The sequence below is a fragment of the Salmo salar genome, chromosome 06, assembly GCF_965601325.2.
Source record: "Salmo salar chromosome 06, fSalSal1, whole genome shotgun sequence".
Lineage (NCBI taxonomy): Eukaryota > Metazoa > Chordata > Actinopteri > Salmoniformes > Salmonidae > Salmo > Salmo salar.
Genome location: NC_138296.1, coordinates 32,635,001 through 32,655,722, shown reverse-complemented (window position 1 = coordinate 32,655,722; position 20,722 = coordinate 32,635,001). Strand labels below are relative to the sequence as shown.

The 20,722-nt window shown below is 45.5% G+C and overlaps 1 protein-coding gene across 2 annotated transcripts in view; it reads right to left on the bottom strand.

Moving 5' to 3' along the window:
- Positions 1 to 860: 860 nt before the first annotated feature.
- Positions 861 to 20,722, bottom strand: part of LOC106606919 (leucine-rich repeat-containing protein 4B) — a 33,010-nt gene continuing 13,148 nt past the window's right edge. For both annotated transcript variants that reach the window (XM_014203389.3, XM_014203390.3), the window contains exons 3-4: positions 13,992 to 14,498; positions 861 to 12,375 (exon numbers count right to left, since the gene is read on the bottom strand). In XM_014203389.3, coding sequence (XP_014058864.2) covers positions 10,423 to 12,375; positions 13,992 to 14,237 — 2,199 coding nt within the window. In that variant the 5' untranslated portion in view covers positions 14,238 to 14,498 and the 3' untranslated portion in view covers positions 861 to 10,422. The remainder of the gene's footprint in view (positions 12,376 to 13,991; positions 14,499 to 20,722) is intronic.

Genomic DNA, 20,722 nt, shown 5'->3' with positions numbered 1-20,722 from the left:
TTCCCATAATAAGTTGGGTGAATTTTGGCCCATTCCTCCTGACAGAGCTGGTGTAACTGAGTCAGGTTTGTAGACCTCCTTGCTCGCACACGCCTTTTCAGTTCTGCCCACAAATGTTCTATAGGATTGAGATCAGGGCTTTGTGATGGCCACTCCAATACCTTGACTTTGTTGTCCTCAAGCCATTTTGCCACAACTTTGGAAGTATGCTTGGGGTCAATGTTCATTTTGGAAGACCCATTTGCGACCAAGCTTTAACTTCCTGACTGATGTCTTGAGATGTTGCTTCAATATATCCACATAATTTTCCATCCTCATGATGCCATCTATTTTGTGAAGTGCATCAGTCCCTCCTGCAGCAAGGTCTTGACTGATTTCTTTTGATTTTCCCATGATGTCAAGCAAAGAGTCACTGAGTTTGAAGGTAGGCCTTGAAATACATCCACAAGTACACCTCCAATTGACTCAAATAATGTCAATTAGCCTATCAGAAGCTTCTAAAGCCATGACATCATTTTCTGGAATTTTCCAAGCTTTTTAAAGGCACAGTCAGTTTAGTTTATGTAAACTTCTGACCCACTGGAATTGTGATACAGTGAATTATAAGTTATATAATCTGTCTGTCAACAATTGTTGGAACAAATTACTTGTGTCATGCACAAAGTAGATGTCCTAACCGAATTGCCAAAACTATAGTTTGTTAACAAGAAATTTGTGGAGTGGTTGAAAAACGAGTTTTAATGACTCCAACCTAAGTGCATGTAAACTTCCGACTTCAACTGTAGATACACATAGAACTCTCTCTGAGACATTCAAACTTCACTTGTCACTCAAAATAACGACCAGCATCTCAATAGGGATTATGTGAAAAAACAACGTAATTTTTATTCCATAAATGTCTCAGTATGGCACATGAACAGAGGTTGAATGGTCTGAAAAAGATTTGGCACGGAACCTTTAAGCAGAACAAATGACCCCTCCTCCACACACACGTGACATGTGTCCAGTGTTAATACACACACCCATGGTTAGAACAGGCTAGAACAAAGTCATAAGAAACAATCACGAGAACAACCATAGTCAATATTGCAGAAGAAAAGAAGAAGCGAACCAAAAGAGCAGATGGAGTCTATGTTTAATTAAACAGAGGGAAGGAAATATCTCAAGTGTAGGCTTGTTGTAGTGTTAATTTTCCCTTTTTTCCTGAGAGAGGGTTAGGGTTGAAATAACGCGCGCACGCGCGTGTGTGTGTGTGTGTGTGACTCAGAGCGAGGCAGGGACAGGCAGAGACTGATGCTTTATCTACATTTCTGAGGGACAGGGTGAGAAAAGGGAGACAAGGAGAAAGGGGGTAAGTCAGCCATGCTCCTTCACTTCCCGTGGGTGAGGATTAGAGTCATCGGCCCCTCCAGCACTGGTTGACATATAAGCACCGCAGCGTTCCCCCTCATGTCCCGCTCTCTTCTTCACACACACACACACACACGTTACATGCTCTTACACACGCTGCACACACATGCTCTTATACCCAAGCACACCGCACACACTCATTAACGCACAACTGTGTACAAGCACATGGGAATGCACGCACACATATAGACAGGCACACACACTCGTACACACACAGATATACACAAATACAGTGTATATACACACAGATACAGTGTAGCATACCCAGGCCAGTACCCAGACAGGATAAGGAGTGACAGGACGTCTCAGTGTCCTCTGACAGTCAACCTCATCGCTCATTCCTCCTGTCTCTCTGTCTGTCTGTGAGAGGGAGTTGTCTGCCTGAGGGGAAAAGGGTTGTTCTGTGGTGAGTGAGGTATACACTGTGGGCGACCATGTTGGATATATGAGGTAAAGCACAGGAGGCTGCTGAGGGGAGGACGACTCATAATAATGGCTGGAACGGAGCAAATGGAATGGCATCAAACACCTGGAAACATGTGCTAGATGTATTTGATACCAATTCCCTGATTCCGCTCCAGCCATTACCATGAGCCAGTCCTCCCCATTTAAGATGCCACCAACCTCCTGTGAGGTAAATGTATGGTGAACACGAGGTAAACGTGTTAAGTAACACCAGGGTTTGAGCGCATTAGAAGCCACACTCTGCCAGCTGGTGGCTGATGGTGTGGGGCGGGGTAAAAATAAAGTGTCAAAGGGGGGTGTCAGAGACGGAGGTTGAAGGAGACCAGCCTGAATAAATACATCAGCACCAATGAGGACAGCAGCACACCTCCAAAACTGACAGGGGGAGACAACAAGTTAAAAAAATGTAAAAGTTAAGACAAAATCAATATCTCCAGTTAAAGGGCCTTATAAATCCACGTTGAAAGACCCCAAACACCAAATGACCTCAGGTTGCATCACTGATGTGTCCATGAGCATCAATAGATGTATTCATTCAATGTACGCATTGATTCTTGAAGAATCTAACTTCTAAATCCCTCATGGGCTTAGTTCAACTCCAAACTATTAGCTTGTTTTACTCCAATGTTTGTAAACAAAGTAAACGTAAACAAACACTGTATAGCCTTAAAACATAGTTAGAGCTAGAGTGTTGATATCATGGATGCGAGGTCAGTACTTGCATCCATAGCTTTGCCTATGAACTTGAGAGTGGTTACATTGCCTATGAACTTGAGAGTGGTTACATTGCCTATGAATTTGAGAGTGGTTACATTGCCTATGAATTTGAGAGTGGTTACATTGCCTATGAATTTGAGAGTGGTTACATTGCCTATGAATTTGAGAGTGGTTACATTGCCTATGAATTTGAGAGTGGTTACATTGCCTATGAATTTGAGAGTGGTTACATTCCCTATGAATTTGAGAGTGGTTACATTGCCTATGAATTTGAGAGTGGTTACAATGCCCAATCCCTCAGCCTTTTACCAAAACAATGGCGGGGAGGTGCTTTGTTAGAACTGAGGGTTGCCCCATTAAACTTGATTTGATATTGATGAATGTTTACTGCTACTCTGCTTCTCCCTTTCAAGTTTGTTCATTGCATTGATTCTGGAGGTAATATAATAGAACAATTATATGCCATTTAGAAAACGCTTTTAGGCGACTTAGTCAGGTCAGCCCTCAGAGCCCTGACTCCTCCTCCAGCTCTACTCTGCTACCTGGCTGACTAGGGAGGTTCTGACCACCAGTGTTGGCGTCTGGTTTGAACTTGACCCTGCATCACACTGGGTTGCGGGCACCAGTCTATCCCCACACAAGGAAACGACTATCAACACATGGTCCCCTGGCTGCGTATTCCTCTCACACCGTGGTTATTCTACACTGGCCCTCCATAGGGTGCAGCGGAGCAGACCGCCATTTGCACTTCAAAGCTTTGTAATGTACGCTATGGCCGCCGCCCAGCTTCAAACAAACATCAGACACAGTAGAGTGTGAATATGATGGCGAGCCAAGGCGCCCATAAACTGTAAATCTGTGTGCTGTGTTGCTGTAGAGAAGAGGAGAGCACAGTAGCAGAGGGGGGTGAATGTGTGTTGCTGTTGGGAGACTTGACTGCGAGCTTGTCCTCTGAGAGGAGAGGGGCACAGCTGCTGGCTCAGCACATCCTTTAATAATCGCCGATGGTTCAGGACATTCCGATATGAATCCAACAACTCCACAACACATCCCTGATCAACAGGGAAGGTTCCCGAGCATTGCAGGGGATGTCAGAGTGTTCTAGAACATCTGTCATTAGCGGTTCCAATTCTCAAGTCTGGAACACTTTGGATTAGAGGAGTCAATTTCTCTAATCTAGAACTTCCAAAAACAAGTATCTTAATGTTCTTGAACCTTTAGAATGAAGTGTTCCATAATGTTCCTTCTCAGAACAGGGTGTTGTAAGACATGAAGAACAGTGTCCCAGCTGAACACCACAGCTACAGTGTGCTCAGGAAGGCCTAGCCTGATGACCAGATCCATTATGCTGTACTCCACAATTACAGGCTTTTCAGCATGTCCCATTAGAGTGCTGGAGTAACAGTGTTAAAGGAGAATTTAGCTTTTTTGCAACCAAATCTCTATTTTTGATGTAAATGACATGTTATAGAAGGGTCCAGTTTGCGGAAACGGATAAGCTCTCAAAATAGTGATGCAGGTCTTTAGAGGTTATATACTGAGAGCTTTGCCGTTCCTAAAAGAACGTATATGGGTGTTTTTGGAGAATTTGTTCATGTTTATTCAGAGCCCCCTTACGAGGATGAGGAAGTGAATCACTGATTGGGGTAAGTTTCTCAAAAACATGTGAAATCTAAATAATACTACATTTGGTTGTTAAAAACAAAACTTCCTCTCCACCTGAGGTTTCCTGATCTCTAGCACAGCACAGTCAGACAGAAGATGAAGTCATCCACGATGAGACACCGCTAATCTCCCCCGCGTCACGGCACGCTAACACTCACATGTCAGCCACCCAAGTCAACCAAAACGGACATCTTGTGACAGAGAACATGGTTGCCAAGGAAACAATGAAATAAGCCTTATGTTAATGTCTCTCTGTTCTCAAATTAAGGACACCTTCACAGAACACAAAGCCCCAGCCTCTGAACCGCAGCCCTGCTGGGAGCTGGCGAGAGGTTTGTGTTAAGCCCACCGCACAAAGACACACATCATTAAGAAAGCCCCTTTCAATCAATCATTCACAATCAATCAGTCAGTCAATGTCAGTCAGTCAGTCAATCTGCAAATATGTGTGCGCTCATGCCTATATGTGCTTGTGCATGTGTGCACACGTACGCATGTGCTCTCCTACGTTTGTGCGTAGGCACAGGGAGGCCTGTTGGATAAGTGGCTGCAGGCTCTTGTACAAATCACACGGACGGCGCAGACTGACGTCCATGAGCATCTGATCTCAACCTCCACAAAACCTCACAGAGAGAAGATGGACAGGAAATACTCTGAGCCAGCACCACACGCAAAACCAGAATAACCAAGAGAGCATCTAAACACCAGCCTCGCAGAAGTAGAGTTGCTTAAAACCCATCTGAAGACCGACTGGCGTCATAGTAATAAAATCACCCGCTGACTTCTGGTCTGACCATGATGTAGAGTTAAACTAGGAGACTGGAGACTACAGACACACAGATCTGCATCTGAACGTACCACCGTCTCATCATCATCATCATCTGAACGTACCACCGTCTCAGTCGCCATCATCATCATCATCATCTGAACGTACCACCGTCTCAGTCGCCATCATCATCATCATCATCTGAACGTACCACCGTCTCAGTCGCCATCATCATCATCTGAACGTACCACCGTCTCAGTCGCCATCATCATCATGATGTGTGACAATAGAAGCTGCAAGGTTTCTCTGGGTCTGTATTCATAGGCCATCTGATGGCCATTAAAAAATATGATAGCAATAATAATGCTTATAAATTACAGCGGTTCGACACTTCTGGCCTTGACAACTGGGAGGAACATTTGCATTTGGCGCTGGAGCGTCTGCATCATTGACACTATAATGTAGCGGCTCCACTGTCGTTTTACAACTATTTTTAAATGGTTGGGTGACAGAGTTAAACTAAACTCTACGCGGGAAGATAACAACTGAATAATTCTATGGCTTACATCTGTACACCACCCACATATGGGACCAGCTCCAATGGTGGACCTGGCTGGTTCCCTAAAGGTGTTGTCTCACCTAAACAAGGCTATGCTCACCTCAAGCTCAAATAAGGCCCCTGAAACATGAAAAACACAAAGATCATTAGACCAGGACCTGAGCTAGAACCTGAGCTAGAACAGCCAAACATGTCAAGATAACCGAGGCCATCGACCCCTGTCCAATTAAGAAACACTATAGCCTTGATTGGCTGGTTTAACAGTGAGGATAACTAGGGCAGTGTGACACGCGACTTGACCACAAGCTCGTAACCTCAGATTGACTACGAGTTGAGAGAGGCAGAGGCCAGTGGAATACTAAAGAGACTGGCCATGATAGAGCAGACCTTTGATCTCTAGGGCTTATCCCAATAGGCAGAGGGGAGAGGGGGGAAAACCCCTGCTTAACTAGAAATCCCGTTTTTACTTAAAGTGTCAGTGAGAGGATCATAGAACAGCCTGGAGCAGAGGGAAACAGACAGAGAGCTGCTTTAAACTGGGGATTTAAAATGGAGGTCTGACTGGCCCCCTCCCTCCCTCTCTCTCTCTGCATCCTCTTTACACAACCCACACATTACATACACTCACCTAGCAGGCGCATGCACACACACACTGATTTAGCGGCATTCTAAATAATGGAAACAATATCAAGTTGCCATAGTAATCGAAAATACTACTGTAGGTACTGTAACTGAACGCACACACACACACACACACACACACACACACACACACACACACACACACACACACACACACACACACACACACACACACACACACACACTTTACTTATTCCCTGAATGGTTGAGTGAGCGGGTCTCTTCCTGCACAGTAAACACAGCGTTTCCATTAGTGTTAAGTGTGTGTTCAGTGCTGTGTGACTCAGTCACTGCAGTGATGTTACTGGGACTGTGGGGCACTGGCCAAACTCGTTCTGCCACTAAGCCTTTCTAGCTTGGCTCTTCTCTGTGACACTTCATAAGAGCTTCATAATGCTTTCTGAGGTGTCAAGACAGGCAGGGAGTCACATCCAGAGTACTGGGGGAATAGTTGTTGTCAGAACCACTGAACACACACACACACACATTAATATGGAAATAACTAGTGAGGGGATTAAAGATCCCTGGTGTTGGGAAAATAAATATGTTAATAACTGGTGCATGGGATATGAGTGTTAATCACAAGTGCAAGGTACATGAATACGTTCAGCACTGGTGTAGGAATATGCAACTGACATGTAGAAGTGATATAGACGATGTAAATCACTGCATAAGTAAATCAAAAGTGTGTGTAGAGGATATAGATACAGGATGTAAGCCACTGGAATAAACCAAAGGAATATGTTCATTATTTCCATAAGCAACATGAATGTGTAAATCACTTGCGTAAGCGCCGTGAAAAAATATAAATGTCTATTGTGAGGACCATGGATATGTTAATAGCCTTCTATACTGTCTGTTCCCTCCTATTTGCATCAGAAACCCAAATCAAGATGCTATGATGAGGACTGTCGCAGCTGCAACAGTTGCCAGGGAAACCTGGTGGCAGGAACCTGTAGGGACATTGTGTTAGGATATGGGCACTCTGTGAAAGGTGATTTGCTACTGTTGGAAGAACACTGGCCGGCTTGTAGAGAGATATGTTGTCTTAAAGGAACATGATTGACAGGGGGCATCGGGCAAGCTGTGACGCTGTTTGGCGCATTATTCTGAGGGTAGGTAGTCATGGAAACAGGGTGTTGACTTAACGAAATCACACTCGGAGCACTGATAGCTATGACATTCTGAAAATGACAGGGTGAGAGAGAGCGTGAGCAAGTTTGTAAATCAAAGCAGGATCTATCCTGTCCTCCTTGTTCAGGAAAAGACCCCTCGCAGGCCATTTCACATTCTGTGTCATCTCAAGCACAGCTGTATTAGCCAAAGGGATACACACAAACAGTTATATTTCAATTAAATGGGGGAGAAAACACAAAAAAACTAATGCCACCAAGTTTCACAGAGCTCAACCGCCATTTTGTGTGCCAGGTTTTTTAATTTTTCAATGTGACTTCTGCTGACAGAACATCTTTCAGAATTATAACCAGTGTAATTATCGAATTATAATAACAATAACAATATTACAATTGAGATAACATTTGATTTAAAAAAAGATAAAGGAAATAATCAAACTAGATAAAAAAACAAAATGAAAAAAACACTTAATAGCTTTTTTTTTAAGAGATCTATACGTTTCTATATTTTTCATTTATTTGTCCTTTTCCTTAAAAAAAAAATCCTAGGCTTTCTGTCTCTTTCACTGAATAGATTTCTCTTACCTTTCAAATGCTTCAAAATGCTGTCCTCCTTTAGCTCCCTGCTGCCATGAATTCCATTCACACATGAGAACACTGAGTTCTGATATAATCCCCTGCAAACGAGCAGTCTTCATCAAAGGTTCATGTCCTGTCTTTTACACAACAGAATAAAATGAGGGGTCCTGATCGGCTGAGACTGGTGTTGTTGTACAAAACAGAGGAGTTTGAGGAGGCATGGGCTGTGAGGATGCCAGGTGGGAGCAGCCATTTTGAGGACCATATATTTCCTGTTTCTGCAGGTTGGTGTTTGGTGGAACACAGTCCATCCCCTGTTGTTGGAGTCAATATGGTGGTTGAAGCGATCGTCATCGTTCCATGTGTAATCAAATCATTCCCCACTGGATCAATTATAAACATCACTTTCATAAGGATGTACTAGGCTGCTCTGCCACCTATACACTGACTGTACAAAACATTAGGAACACCTGCTCTGTCCATGACATAGACTGACCAGGTGAAGACTATGATCCCTTATTGATGTCACCTGTAAATCCACTTCAATCAGTGTAGATGAAGGGGAGGAGACAGGTTAAAGACATATTTTTAAGCCTCGAGACAATTGAGACATGGATTGTGTATGTGTGCCATTCAGCGGGTGAATTTGAACAGGGTATGGTAGTAGGTGCCAGGCCCACCGGTTTGAGAGTGTCAATAGCTGCAACACTGCCAGGTTTTTCAAGCTCAACAGTTTCCCATGTGTATCAAGAATGGTCCACCACCCAAAGGACATCCAGCCAACTTGACAACTGTGGGATGCATTGGAGTCAACATGGCCCAGCATCCCTCTGGAACGGTTTTAACACCTTGTAGTCCATTCCCCGACCAATTGAGGCTGTTCTGATGGCAAAATGGGTTTCAACTCAATATTAGGAAGGTGTTCCTAATGTTTTGTACACTCAGTGTATGATGTAATGATAATAGTAATAATGAGGATAATTATAATAATCATTTGTTCTCAATATCATGATATATTGCATACAGATATACTGAATGCATGAAGTTGAAACCGATCACATTGCAATTTTAGATATTACCACTTGAATCAGAGAGCATGCTAAACCTATATCTGCTGTTAAGAGCTATCTACAGTATACGGTTGATAAGCATTTACCGAATTATTATAATTATCATCATCATTACAATATCCATATTGTTTGTATCAAAGGGTGAAGTTTTGTAATCATATTTCATATGTTCTCATTAAATGGGAGAGTAAAGAACCCCCTTCTACAATGACCCTGTTTATGTAAATGTAGCAAGAGAGGGAACGCTTTGTGATGCTACAAAAATTGAAGCCAAAATAAATTCAAATCAAACACGGTGCCAGTTTCCAATTTTAGCTCTTGCTCATCCACAGCCTCCACTACAGTATGTCCCTTTCCAGCACAGAATGTCGGCCATCTTGTTTCTAGCCAAACAAAGTTTTCATAGTGATGACCGCTATGACAGCAGTTCATATATTCTTCAGAAGCTGTGGCTATTTAGTCAGAAACTTGGTAAAGATTCTTCATAATTTATTTCCTCGAATGAAAATATATTTATATATAATATGTACTTTCACAGTTTATTTGTATCTTTCGTAGTCCTTTTTGCTAATACATTTTTTTTTTAACGACGATTCACTCCATATACCTTCCTCTCCTTTAAAGAGAGTAGCCAGTCAGGTGTGAAAGAGAAAGTGAGATTGAGCCCACTAAGTAAAACACAACCGTTGCGGATGTTGTTTCCTCTTCCTACACATTGCTTGTTGTCCGACACTAAACTGTGTTCTGCTCAATGGTTTCCCTTCTGTCCTGTTCCACAGAGTGCGTCTGGGCAGCCCTGTACTGCTCTGACACAGTCCCAAACACTTATCTGCCTACTTCAACAGAGTGACTCAGATCTTATCTCTATATAAACATGGTGACTTGGATTGTATCTGGTAATATACGAGGTGATCTGTATTTAGTTATAACCATGGTGATTATTATTGTGTCTGAGTATTGAACCTGGTCACCTGATTCAGTCTGGGAATGCTGCTGATGGAGATATAGATTGCAAGGGCTTTACGTTGGCACAGATATGCGCAAGTTTGGCACATAGTTGTCAATCTCATAATGCACTATGTATGTGTTAGCTGATAGAATGTTCCTGTCCTTGTGTCGGGCTGTGTGTGTCTGTGTGGGTCTTGGAGTGTCTCAGAAGATGTTAATGCTTGGACGGGTGTTGAGCAGACACAGTAGAGGTGTGAGAACAATCTCTCCTCTCTCTCGCTCTCTCACTCTCTATGCACTAACCATACAAAGAAGTGTCTATGTAATATTTCATATTCTGCCTGCCTACACTTTCTATCGAAATATGGCCATGGGGATAGTACAATCAGACTCCTCTCTCTCCCTCCATCTCCCTGTTTTTCTGTCTCTTCATCTCTCTCTATTTTTCCATCTGTCTCTCTCTTTCTCTCAGATCTGAGTCTCTTGCACATTCTCCTTGGAGCCACTCTTGAAGAGCAGAGGCTCAATCTGAGGGTTCTGGCCTTTCCCCATGAGCCCCTTCAGAGAGCTGTGGATGCCCAGCTGGGGCAGGGGCACAGGGGAGGGCAGCGAGCCACCAGTGGGGGTGCCACCGCTGGTGGAGGTGGGCCCCTGTGCGCAGGAGTTGGGGGTGCTCTGGGTCTGGGAACAGGGGGAGAGGGAGGGGGTGTTGTTGTTGAGGCCCATGCCCAGGCCCATCATGTTGTTGTTGAAGTGGTGGGCCTTGTAGTAGTGGTTGAGGTGCTCCTGTCTGGCCAGGTTGGGCAGGTTGACCATCTCCGGGTGATGCAACCTCAGGCTCTGCCCTCCTCCTACTCCTCCCCCTCCGCCTCCATCCCGAGAGACGGTGCCGCCCCCTGAGATGCCGCTCCCGCGTCCACCAGCACCGGCGCCAATCTCGTCCTCCACGTTGATGATCTCAATGGCGCGGGCAGGGCCGTGGTGCTTGTGCAACTGGTGCTGCTTCCTCAGTTTGTAGAAGACCACCAGCATCACGGCTGCCATGAAGGTAATGGCCACAAAGCAGCCAATGATGATCTTGGTGGTCTTCATCACGTCATCAAGGCCAGAGTAGCCCGTCTCGGCAGTGATGGGCACAGTAAAGGTGGGCCGGGTGGCCCGGGACGAGGACAAGGACCAGGCTGACAGGGAGGAGGCGGTGGTAGGGATCCCCCCCCTCCACTGGTGGCCAGACGGGGTAATGACGTATGACTCGTTGTGGCTGTTCATGACACCCGCGTAGACTGTCGGGCCCTCGTTGGGCTCCACTGTCTCCACGGTGACAGTAGTGAAGTAGCTGACACCAACGTCGGCGGCAGTGACATTAAGCACGGCGGTTGCCGTGGTGTTGCCAGCCGAGTTGGTCACCATGCAGGTGTACTGACCCGTGTCCCTCAGCGTGACGTTGGTAAAGTTGAGCGTACCGTCGTGCAGCACGGAGATCCGGACCCGGTAGGAGCCGTGGGTCATCAGGGTGCCGTTGGGCGTGAGCCAGTTGACCGAGGTCATGGTGGTGCCCGTGCGACACTTCAGCTCTGCAGCCATGCCCTCGGTAACGTTGAGGTCGGTGGGCGGCTCCACGATGACGGGAGCGTAGCAGGTGAAGTGGCTCTGGTCCAGCTCCCCGATGTACCGGCCCTTCAGGCCGGGGGGAGCGTGACAGCGGGCGCAGCACGTAGTGTTACTGGGCACCGTCTCCTTCAGCCACCAGCTGAGCCACAGCACGTCACAGTTGCACACCCAGGGGTTGTGGTTGAGGTGCACCCGCTCCAACTGGTGCAGCGGGGTGAAGAGGTCATGGGGCAGCGAGTGCAGGGAGTTGTGGGAAAGGTTGAGCTCCTCCAGGTTCTTCAGGTCGTCGAAGGCGTTGCGCTCGATGACCTTCACTTGCGAGTGCATGAGCCACAGCTTACGGAGCGACACCAGGCCTTGGAAGGAGCCAGGCCGGATGATCTCCAGACGGTTCCCAGACAGCTCCAGCTCCTCCAGACGCACCAGGGCCGTCAGGTTGGGGATGTCCTTCAGACCACACATGCCCAGGTTCAGGTAGCGTAGGTTGACCAGGCCCACGAAGGCGGCGTCTGAGATGTAGTCCAGCTTCTTGAGCTCTCCCAGGTCCAGCCGGCGCAGCGAGGGCACGCGGTGGAAGGCGTAGCCCGGCAGCGTCTCGATGGGGTTGTTCCGTAACCACAGCTCCCGCAGCTTGCTGAGGTACTCGAAGGCCTGTGAGGGGACCAGGGTGAGGCGGTTGTCGAACAGCTCCAGCGTATTGAGGTTGGGCAGGCCATTGAATGCTCCCACCTCAATCTGACTGATTTTGTTCTTAGACAGCTGCAGGATCTCAAGGTGCCTCAAGTGCTTGAAGGTGTCTGACTTGATAACCTAGTGGGGAGAGAGGGAGAGGGAGAATGTTAATATGTCACAACATGAAGAGTGACTAGACTGTGTAAACAGGGTGCAGCTCCAGTGGCTGTGACAGCTGGGTAGAGTGTGAAAGCAATAGCACAGGTGTGAATGCAGGGGGACACTATCAGAACATTCCCATAATGTTTTACAAACATGAACATCAACTCAAATCTTACAGCAAGAGAAAACAAAAACTTCAAATCACTGATATGAGCCAAATTAAAATTCACAACACTACAAACAAATGATGAACACAGAGGCTGAAATGATTAATTGTGGTGTATCCGTTTTGGTAAATGAACAGACAAGAGACATGGTTGTTTTTCTCAGAGAGAAGATGCTTGCTGGTGCACTTGGACTGGGTGGGCCCCTGGACACCCCACACCAGTATCTGGGCTGTCCAAGCGGAGCTCATTTGGCCAGGCATCAGACACACAGCTAGTGAGCAGGACTAAAATCCCTTAAAATCTATTTTCATTTTATTTTTATTTTACTTAACCTTTATTTAACTAGGCAAGTCACCTATGGCTGTGTGAGATATGTGTGGGCAATGCTCTCAGTGAGGGAGGCAGTGAGAAGCTCCTGGAGACAGGCCACTGCATCCTCCTTATGTGGAGCAGGAGGGGGGAGGGTGATAGGGAGGGTGGGGGTGTTTAAGAGGGGAGTGGGAGTTGTCAAAGCTTTACTCTCAGGGTACTTGGGGGAGAGAAGAGAAAAAATAAGCCAAGGAATCTAGGATGCCTCCAGGTGTTACAATATTTTTAGATTTTTAATCATTTCAAGTGGGGCTTCGGGATACAACAAATCCAATCAGAATCCGTTGGCTAAGAGGGAAGTGTAATGTTATTATTTCTTTATTTTATATTTTAACAAGCTGCATCTCTTTAACTCCGTAAGACCAAACCATGAGGGTTGATGTTCCCTTTTCCTTCTGTAGCCAACTATACAGTCCAATCATTTGCCTCTCTGAGTGAGATAGAATGGCTGTTTGTCCACTTCCTCTCTCTGCAGTCACTTTATTGATTTGCCACAAACTTTGCCAAAAGCCTAAAACACTCTGTATCCAAATTCACAAATGGACTTAGCGTATTCAGCAACCTCGTGTCTGTGAAGTTGTCTAGACATTTGTAGAGTGCAGCACATTTCTGAGCGCAAATTTCCTAAATACATAAACTGAAAACAGCGGGAATATGTATTCTATTACACGGCAGACATGCTGAGGAAGTTCACATTGGGAAGTTGAGGTTAAATGGAGTGTCCCAGTGCAGCTGTAAAACCACAACAACTACCTTGGGGTTCTGACATACATTCTGCTAACACATGTGTTCCTGGTGTTTTGCTGTTTGCTATGTTACGGTTTGATTTCCATATTAACATGACCTCCCATTTGAATTGCAAAATGGTTGGGGAACACTGGGAGAACATAGGCATTATTCCATGGTAATTATGAGTGAATGACAGGTAATTACATTGAAACAAGTATATAAAAACAGGCATTTACATAATGCTTACCAACATACAGTACACGCACACGCACACAATCAAACAAAATAAATTAACAGTGGATAATGGTCAGTACAGTCCATATTTACCTCTATTGAATTCTCTTGCAGGTTGAGGTATCGTGTGTTGACTGATATGCTCTCAGGCACCCCATCCAGACTCTGTCTCGTACAGATGACTCGACTGGCCTGATTGGAGCAGCTGCAATGGGTGGGGCAGGGGGAGGCGGCCCCTACAAATTCTGGCCCAGAGAGGAGGAGCCGCAGTAGCAGCTGGACCAATAGGAGGAGGAGGGGGGAGGGGCAGGGAAGGCAGGTCACCGTGGTGATGCGCATGGCAACTGGGACATGACCCTGCCCTTTCTCCGAAGATGTTGATCCCAAGATGATGGATTCCTCAACCAGGTTGACTTTGCTTAGTTTCTCCAGTGGCAATTTGTTCCTTTTAATGTTTCATTTTTAAAGGTGTTTTATCTTCCGTCTATCTCTGTTTTTTCCAGGGGGGTTTAACAGAAATATGTGCATAAACAGATGTTACTCCTTTTTTTCTGTCGTCTAGGGATTTGAGGGGGGCCTTTGAGAAGAATCCACGAGTTACTGAGAGAGAGAGACAGAGAGAGAGAGACAGAGACAGAGAGAGAGAGACAGAGAGAGGGAGAGAGACAGACAGACAGACAGAGAGAGAGAGACAGAGAGAGAGAGACAGAGACAGAGAGAGAGAGACAGAGAGAGGGAGAGAGACAGACAGACAGAGAGAGAGAGACAGAGAGAGACAGAGAGAGACAGAGAGAGACAGAGAGAGAGACAGAGAGAGAGACAGAGAGAGAGAGAGAGACAGAGACAGAGACAGAGACAGAGACAGAGACAGAGAGAGACAGAGAGAGACAGAGAGAGACAGAGAGAGACAGAGAGAGACAGAGAGAGACAGAGAGAGACAGAGAGAGACAGAGAGAGACAGAGAGAGACAGAGAGAGACAGAGAGACAGAGAGAGACAGAGAGACAGAGAGAGACAGAGAGAGAGACAGAGAGAGAGACAGAGAGAGACAGAGAGAGAGACAGAGAGAGAGACAGAGAGAGAGACAGAGAGAGAGACAGAGAGAGAGACAGAGAGAGAGACAGAGAGAGAGACAGAGAGAGAGACAGAGAGAGAGACAGAGAGAGAGAGAGAGAGAGAGAGACAGAGACAGAGAGAGAGAAAGACAGAGAGAGAGACAGAGAGAGAGACAGAGAGAGAGACAGAGAGAGAGAGAGAGAGACAGAGAGAGAGACAGAGAGAGAGACAGAGAGAGAGACAGAGAGAGACAGAGAGAGAACACAGATATTAGAAGTAGCACAGTATATCATGCTCCTCCAATTGTTTAGAAACATTTACCCTGAGCAAAACTAATGGAAAATAAAATATTCTTCCAGGTATACGTTATTCCGAAAGGACTGTGAATCATGTGCATAACTTGAGAAGCCTTTAAAGGTGTGTGTCATTGCTCATTAGTAAAGGTCAAATCTTACAGCAAATCACTATAGTGAACAGCAGTGTCATCATACAACAGACATCTTTACAATATTGCAACACTGGATCATACATTTCAGGTTACTGTCCGCCCTTGGAATGAAAAGTAATATTGTAATCCAAACACTCATGACTATGTTATTCATGAATTGGTTCTACAGTATATGCACTCACGCGTTCAAGACAACAGTTCTCAGGATGACAGTACAATACCAATAATATTGTTTAAAGAGATTTGCTGGTACTTTTGTATACTTTTTAGCCAGCAGTTCTGAAAGTAAAGCTCACGAGCCAAAAGTGGTCCCCAAAAACGGCGTACTACGTCACATATTGTTTGAGCAGATATGTGCACTATGTCATTGCTCTCTCTCTCTCTGTGTGTGCCTTTGGCTAGCTGTCACTCAAATGGGGAAGGGCTGAAGCTCATTGGCTATAAGTCGAATTGCTAGGGGGCTGGCCCACAAGGGGAAAAATGTAGGGAAATGGCACAGCACAGTTTTCAAACTAGGGATTTCATGGCTAATTGAGGTAAGATAGTAATTCTGCTCATATATTATGCATATATGAACTACACATTGACACATCAAGCCCAAAGCGGGAGATTTAAAAAAATACTCAGTAGTCGCCAAAGTTCCGGAGCATGTCTTTAAATCCCAGTGTCCAAACACTGAGCTGTGACTTCAACCCAAATCCTCTCTCCATTAGCATTGCACTGGTATTGGGTTGACAGTACTAATTCTATTTCCATACTGGCTCTGCATTACATGCTCTAGGGGCCACAGAATGGTGGTGAAGGGTGCAGTCTTCCTTAACACTGATAGATGGTTAACTCTACCCAGGCTCCTGGAGCCAGCGAAGGAGAATTGCTCTCCCTCTGCAGGTCATTTAGACCTGAATAACCTTAAATAAGGGCATACAGCTATACAGCCCACTGTTATTAATGATGATGGCTGTAATGATGGAACTCTGACACGCAAATACATTTCACACGCTTGGCATTCACACTTGGCTCAGGGTAAAAAACAAGAGGAGAGATTGAGGGAGAGAGAGCGATTATTAATCTGATAAATGACTGTACAGCTGAAGGGAGAGAAGGGAATTATCAACACTACAGTAACAGATGAATACTGAACAGTTGCAGAGAGGCAATGGGAGAGCGAGGGGGGGGGGGTGAAAGAGCGAAACAGAGATAGAAGAGAGAGAGGGAGAGAGAGAAAGAACAAGAGGTTGAGCAAAGTGGGAGAGAGAGATAGTGAAACAGAGAGAGAGATGAGAGAGAGGGGTAGAGAAAGAACAAGAGATTGGGAGAGAGGGAGAGAAGGCAAGAGAGCGAGAGAGAGAGAGAGAGATTGGGGATAGAGGGAGAAAGAGAGGGAGATAAAGATAGATGGATGGAGTAGAGGGAGTGAGAGGGACGCTAAAGGGGCAGAAGCAGAGGAGAGAGAGAGAGGGGGGTAGAGAAAGAACAAGATATTGGGGATAGAGGGAGATAAAGATAGATAGATGGAGTAGAGGGAGTGAGAGGGATGCTAGAGGGACAGAAGCAGAGGAGAAAGAGAAATAGTTGGGGGAATGAAAAAGAGAATGGTCGTAGAGAGAGGAAAATATGGAGTAAGAAAAAATAAAGATTAAAAAGTAGGAGGGAAAAATAGAGAGAAGATAGATAGAGAGGGAGGGGAAAGACTCAATAGAGAGATGAATATAAAGTAGATAGAGATGGAGGGAGGGGAACAACAACACAGAGATGCATATAAAACAGAGAGAGCAAAGGAGAGATGGAGGGGAAAGACAATACAGAAGAATGAATAAAAAAAGATGGAGATGGGTGCACAGAAGAGATTTCTCTCACTGAACGGTAGATGAGTAGGGAAAGAGAGAAGGAGAAAGAGGGAGCAAAAGAGGGGTGAGATTGATCAATAATTTGTACGCAGAGTGCAATGACATTAAAACACACACAAGGACACCGTGATAAATCCTATCTCCAGCACCATCTCTGTGTGATAGAAGTGAACAGGACACAGGTCCGGTCCTGACCTGCTGCTGCTGGGACAGTCACAGTTCTAGACCAGAACCAGTAGGATACTGGGACAGTCACAGTTCTAGACCAGAACCAGTAGGATACTGGGACAGTCACAGCTCTAGACCAGAACCAGTAGGATACTGGGACAGTCACAGTTCTAGACCAGAACCAGTAGGATACTGGGACAGTCACAGTTCTAGACCAGAACCAGTAGGATACTGGGACAGTCACAGTGCAGTGCCCCTGTGACAACAATTTTGGACCCCCTAAATGTGGAGTAGGAAATAATTTTTACATAACTAATCTTTGCTATCGTTCTTCTTTTACATCCGTTATTAGACAGTGGCAACGCGAAACACTAATGATTATGAACATGGTCTTTTGCCTGCTAATGCCTGCAATGCAGTGAAGAAAACGATATGACAACAATAACGTCTAATGTAACTGGCCCCTCTAACAGTACAACTGGCCCCAGCTTGGCCCCCCCAGTTGAAATGGTCTAGAACCGCCACTGTCTCACAGGGGGAAAGAATCATTTAAATCTAGATGTAATGTTCTGAAAAACGAATCCCCAGTGTTTCTCTTCTCTATCGTGGCTATTATGTGCATCCCAGCATATGTAACATAACAACAGACTGCAGGCATTACCCTTGAAATGACAGCCACCTCTATGTTTAATTTTAGCCACCATTAGGACTGATGTGTATGTACGGCAGTTATTTTGGGGAGACGACAGCTGATCCAAATCAAAGGGAGCCAAGGGAGATGGGATGAGATGTGAGGCTGAGAGAGAGATGCAGGCAGATAGTTTGGTTGGTTAGTGGAGAGTGGAGCGGAGTCCATCGAGGAACTGGAAGTAGTTGGAGTTGGCGTCTGCTTCACTGTTGTCGAACTGCTGTCACCATCAACATTTTAGTGGCCTCTGCCTGTCTCCATCTCCCTCTAGATCACTCTCTTTCTGCTCTCTCTCCCTCTCATTTTTCTCTCCTCATGTGTTGCTGCTGTGTCCAGTGGCGGTGGAAATACTGCATTGACCTCTCAGTCTGATGAACGATTAACCTGCAACACTGACATATTAACCCTTTGATCTCGGTTCTCTGTCTGCCTCGCAGGAGACCACTGTCGCTTCAATCCTCCCCCTGTTTTCTCACTTTCTCTCAATTCAAATCTTAGCCAAGAGTAACCATGGTTACCTATTCACCACACTGCCCCTTTCTCACTCTCTCTTCAGCTGTATCTCACCCTTTCCACATGCCCCTCCCCTCTGCCACACCCATAATCACATATTCAGAAAGAAAGACACAGACACAGACACAGACACAGACACAGACACAGCACGACACAGCACAGACACGACACGACAGACAGACAGACAGACAGCGCGCGCGCGACAGACAGACAGACAGACAGACAGACAGACAGACAGACAGACAGACAGACAGAGCAGACAGACAGACAGACAGGACGCGCGCTAACAGTTTGGAACTGGGAGCCAGCCATCAATAATGAGTGTTCAGACACCAAGATGTCCGCTCAGTAGACAGAGCCCAGGCACCCAGTAGACAGACAGAGCTCCTATCTATTCTACTATCTGTATGTAGAGGAGACCCCTGACCTATCTGATCAGACTGACACCTAGGGCTCCGTTCAATCTGGATCACTGAAGCGTTACAGATTGCACGATAGAAATGTTAAGGTCCTTTTGATTGAGCCGACACATGCAGCGTTTACCATGAATGCAGTCTCCGTTAACACGGGAACATTGCCTTTACATTTCAATCACGCTGTAACTCTGTCCGCGACACAGATTGAATAGAGTCCCTGGCCAGGGTTAGAACATAACACCCAAGACGGTGACAGATCACAGGCCTTCTTCTTCTTCACATGTAAACGCTATCTAATGACCTCTCCTGTTACCAACAACAAGTTCGATGTTTACAAACTCATTTTCAAGAGCTCGAGTATCAGGAAACTGTTGAAAGTTACTGCAGAGAGGTCTATCGTTTCCCCGCCCTCCTGCCTAACTTCCACAGTGAGCCCGCTCTCTGTTATCATGTGATCTACACTGAACAGCTCACAGCGGAGAACTGGAAGATATGATAAATCAGCACTAATATGATTACCCCGTGTGTCTGCTGGTTAACATTGGCTGTTTTTTTACTCTCCGCACTACAAGAGTCCCCAGCCCACAATCTCTCTCTGTTTATCCCTTCTAGAGGAAAAGCAGGTCATGCAGGATAATAGTCAGAAGCCAACCCCAAAATAAAACCATGCCACCGAAGAAAAACTAAATCCTTTGATACAGTATTTATTTGAAACAACTATGTAGAGAACATTTCAAATGCTGTAACTTTAAGCTACTGATTTGTTGTCAGATATTAGCAGCAGTCTTCTTGTTGTCTCTCTACAGTAGTTCTCAGCCATAGAGGTGCTTGGTTCACGTTATTCTACATATTCAACTTCTGTGTAATCCAATAGAATGACTACACACAATCTAGCCTAAAATGTTGGGCTGATGTAGTCATCCTGCTTCATTTTACTCTCACAGTAGACAACTCACTGGGTAGTCTACCAGACCCCAAGCCTACTCTATACAGAGGCACTTGTAAATGTTTAAAGCATTTGAATAACAGCCAAGTGAAATTTACTCTGGGACCAAAGACCAGGAGCTTTTACATAAATGAAAAGGAGAATACTGCATCATGACACAGTCCCCGATTTAATGGAAAACAAAAAAATGGTTTTATTCTGCAGGAGGAACACAGTCACGCACAGACTAGTGGAGGGAAACCAACGGAAAACACACACACACACAATTATTTTCTACTGAGCCAGTTACTCTATGTTCACATTCCTATCTATTATTATTTCTTATTGTTGTTGCATTGCCCAGAAGGAACCTGCAAGTCAGCATTTTGTTGGACGGTGTACATGTGTATCCTGTACATACTGTCTGACTAATACAACTTTAAAATTGAAAAAAACAAACACACATACACACACACACACACACACACACATACAAACACACACACACACACAGACAAACACACACACTGTCTGTGTGACTGAACACCTTTTCAATAGGCAAAACAAAGCTACCTGTATGCCACTGTCTTGCTGACCTAGGTACACTGAGAGGAAACCTATTAGGAAGCCTCCTCCACCTTCACCCCTACCCTGATACACCTCCACCTGCACCCCATCCCTACCACTCCTTCACCCCTACCCTGATACACCTCCACCTGCACCCCAACCCTACCACTCCTTCACCCCTACCCTGATACACCTCC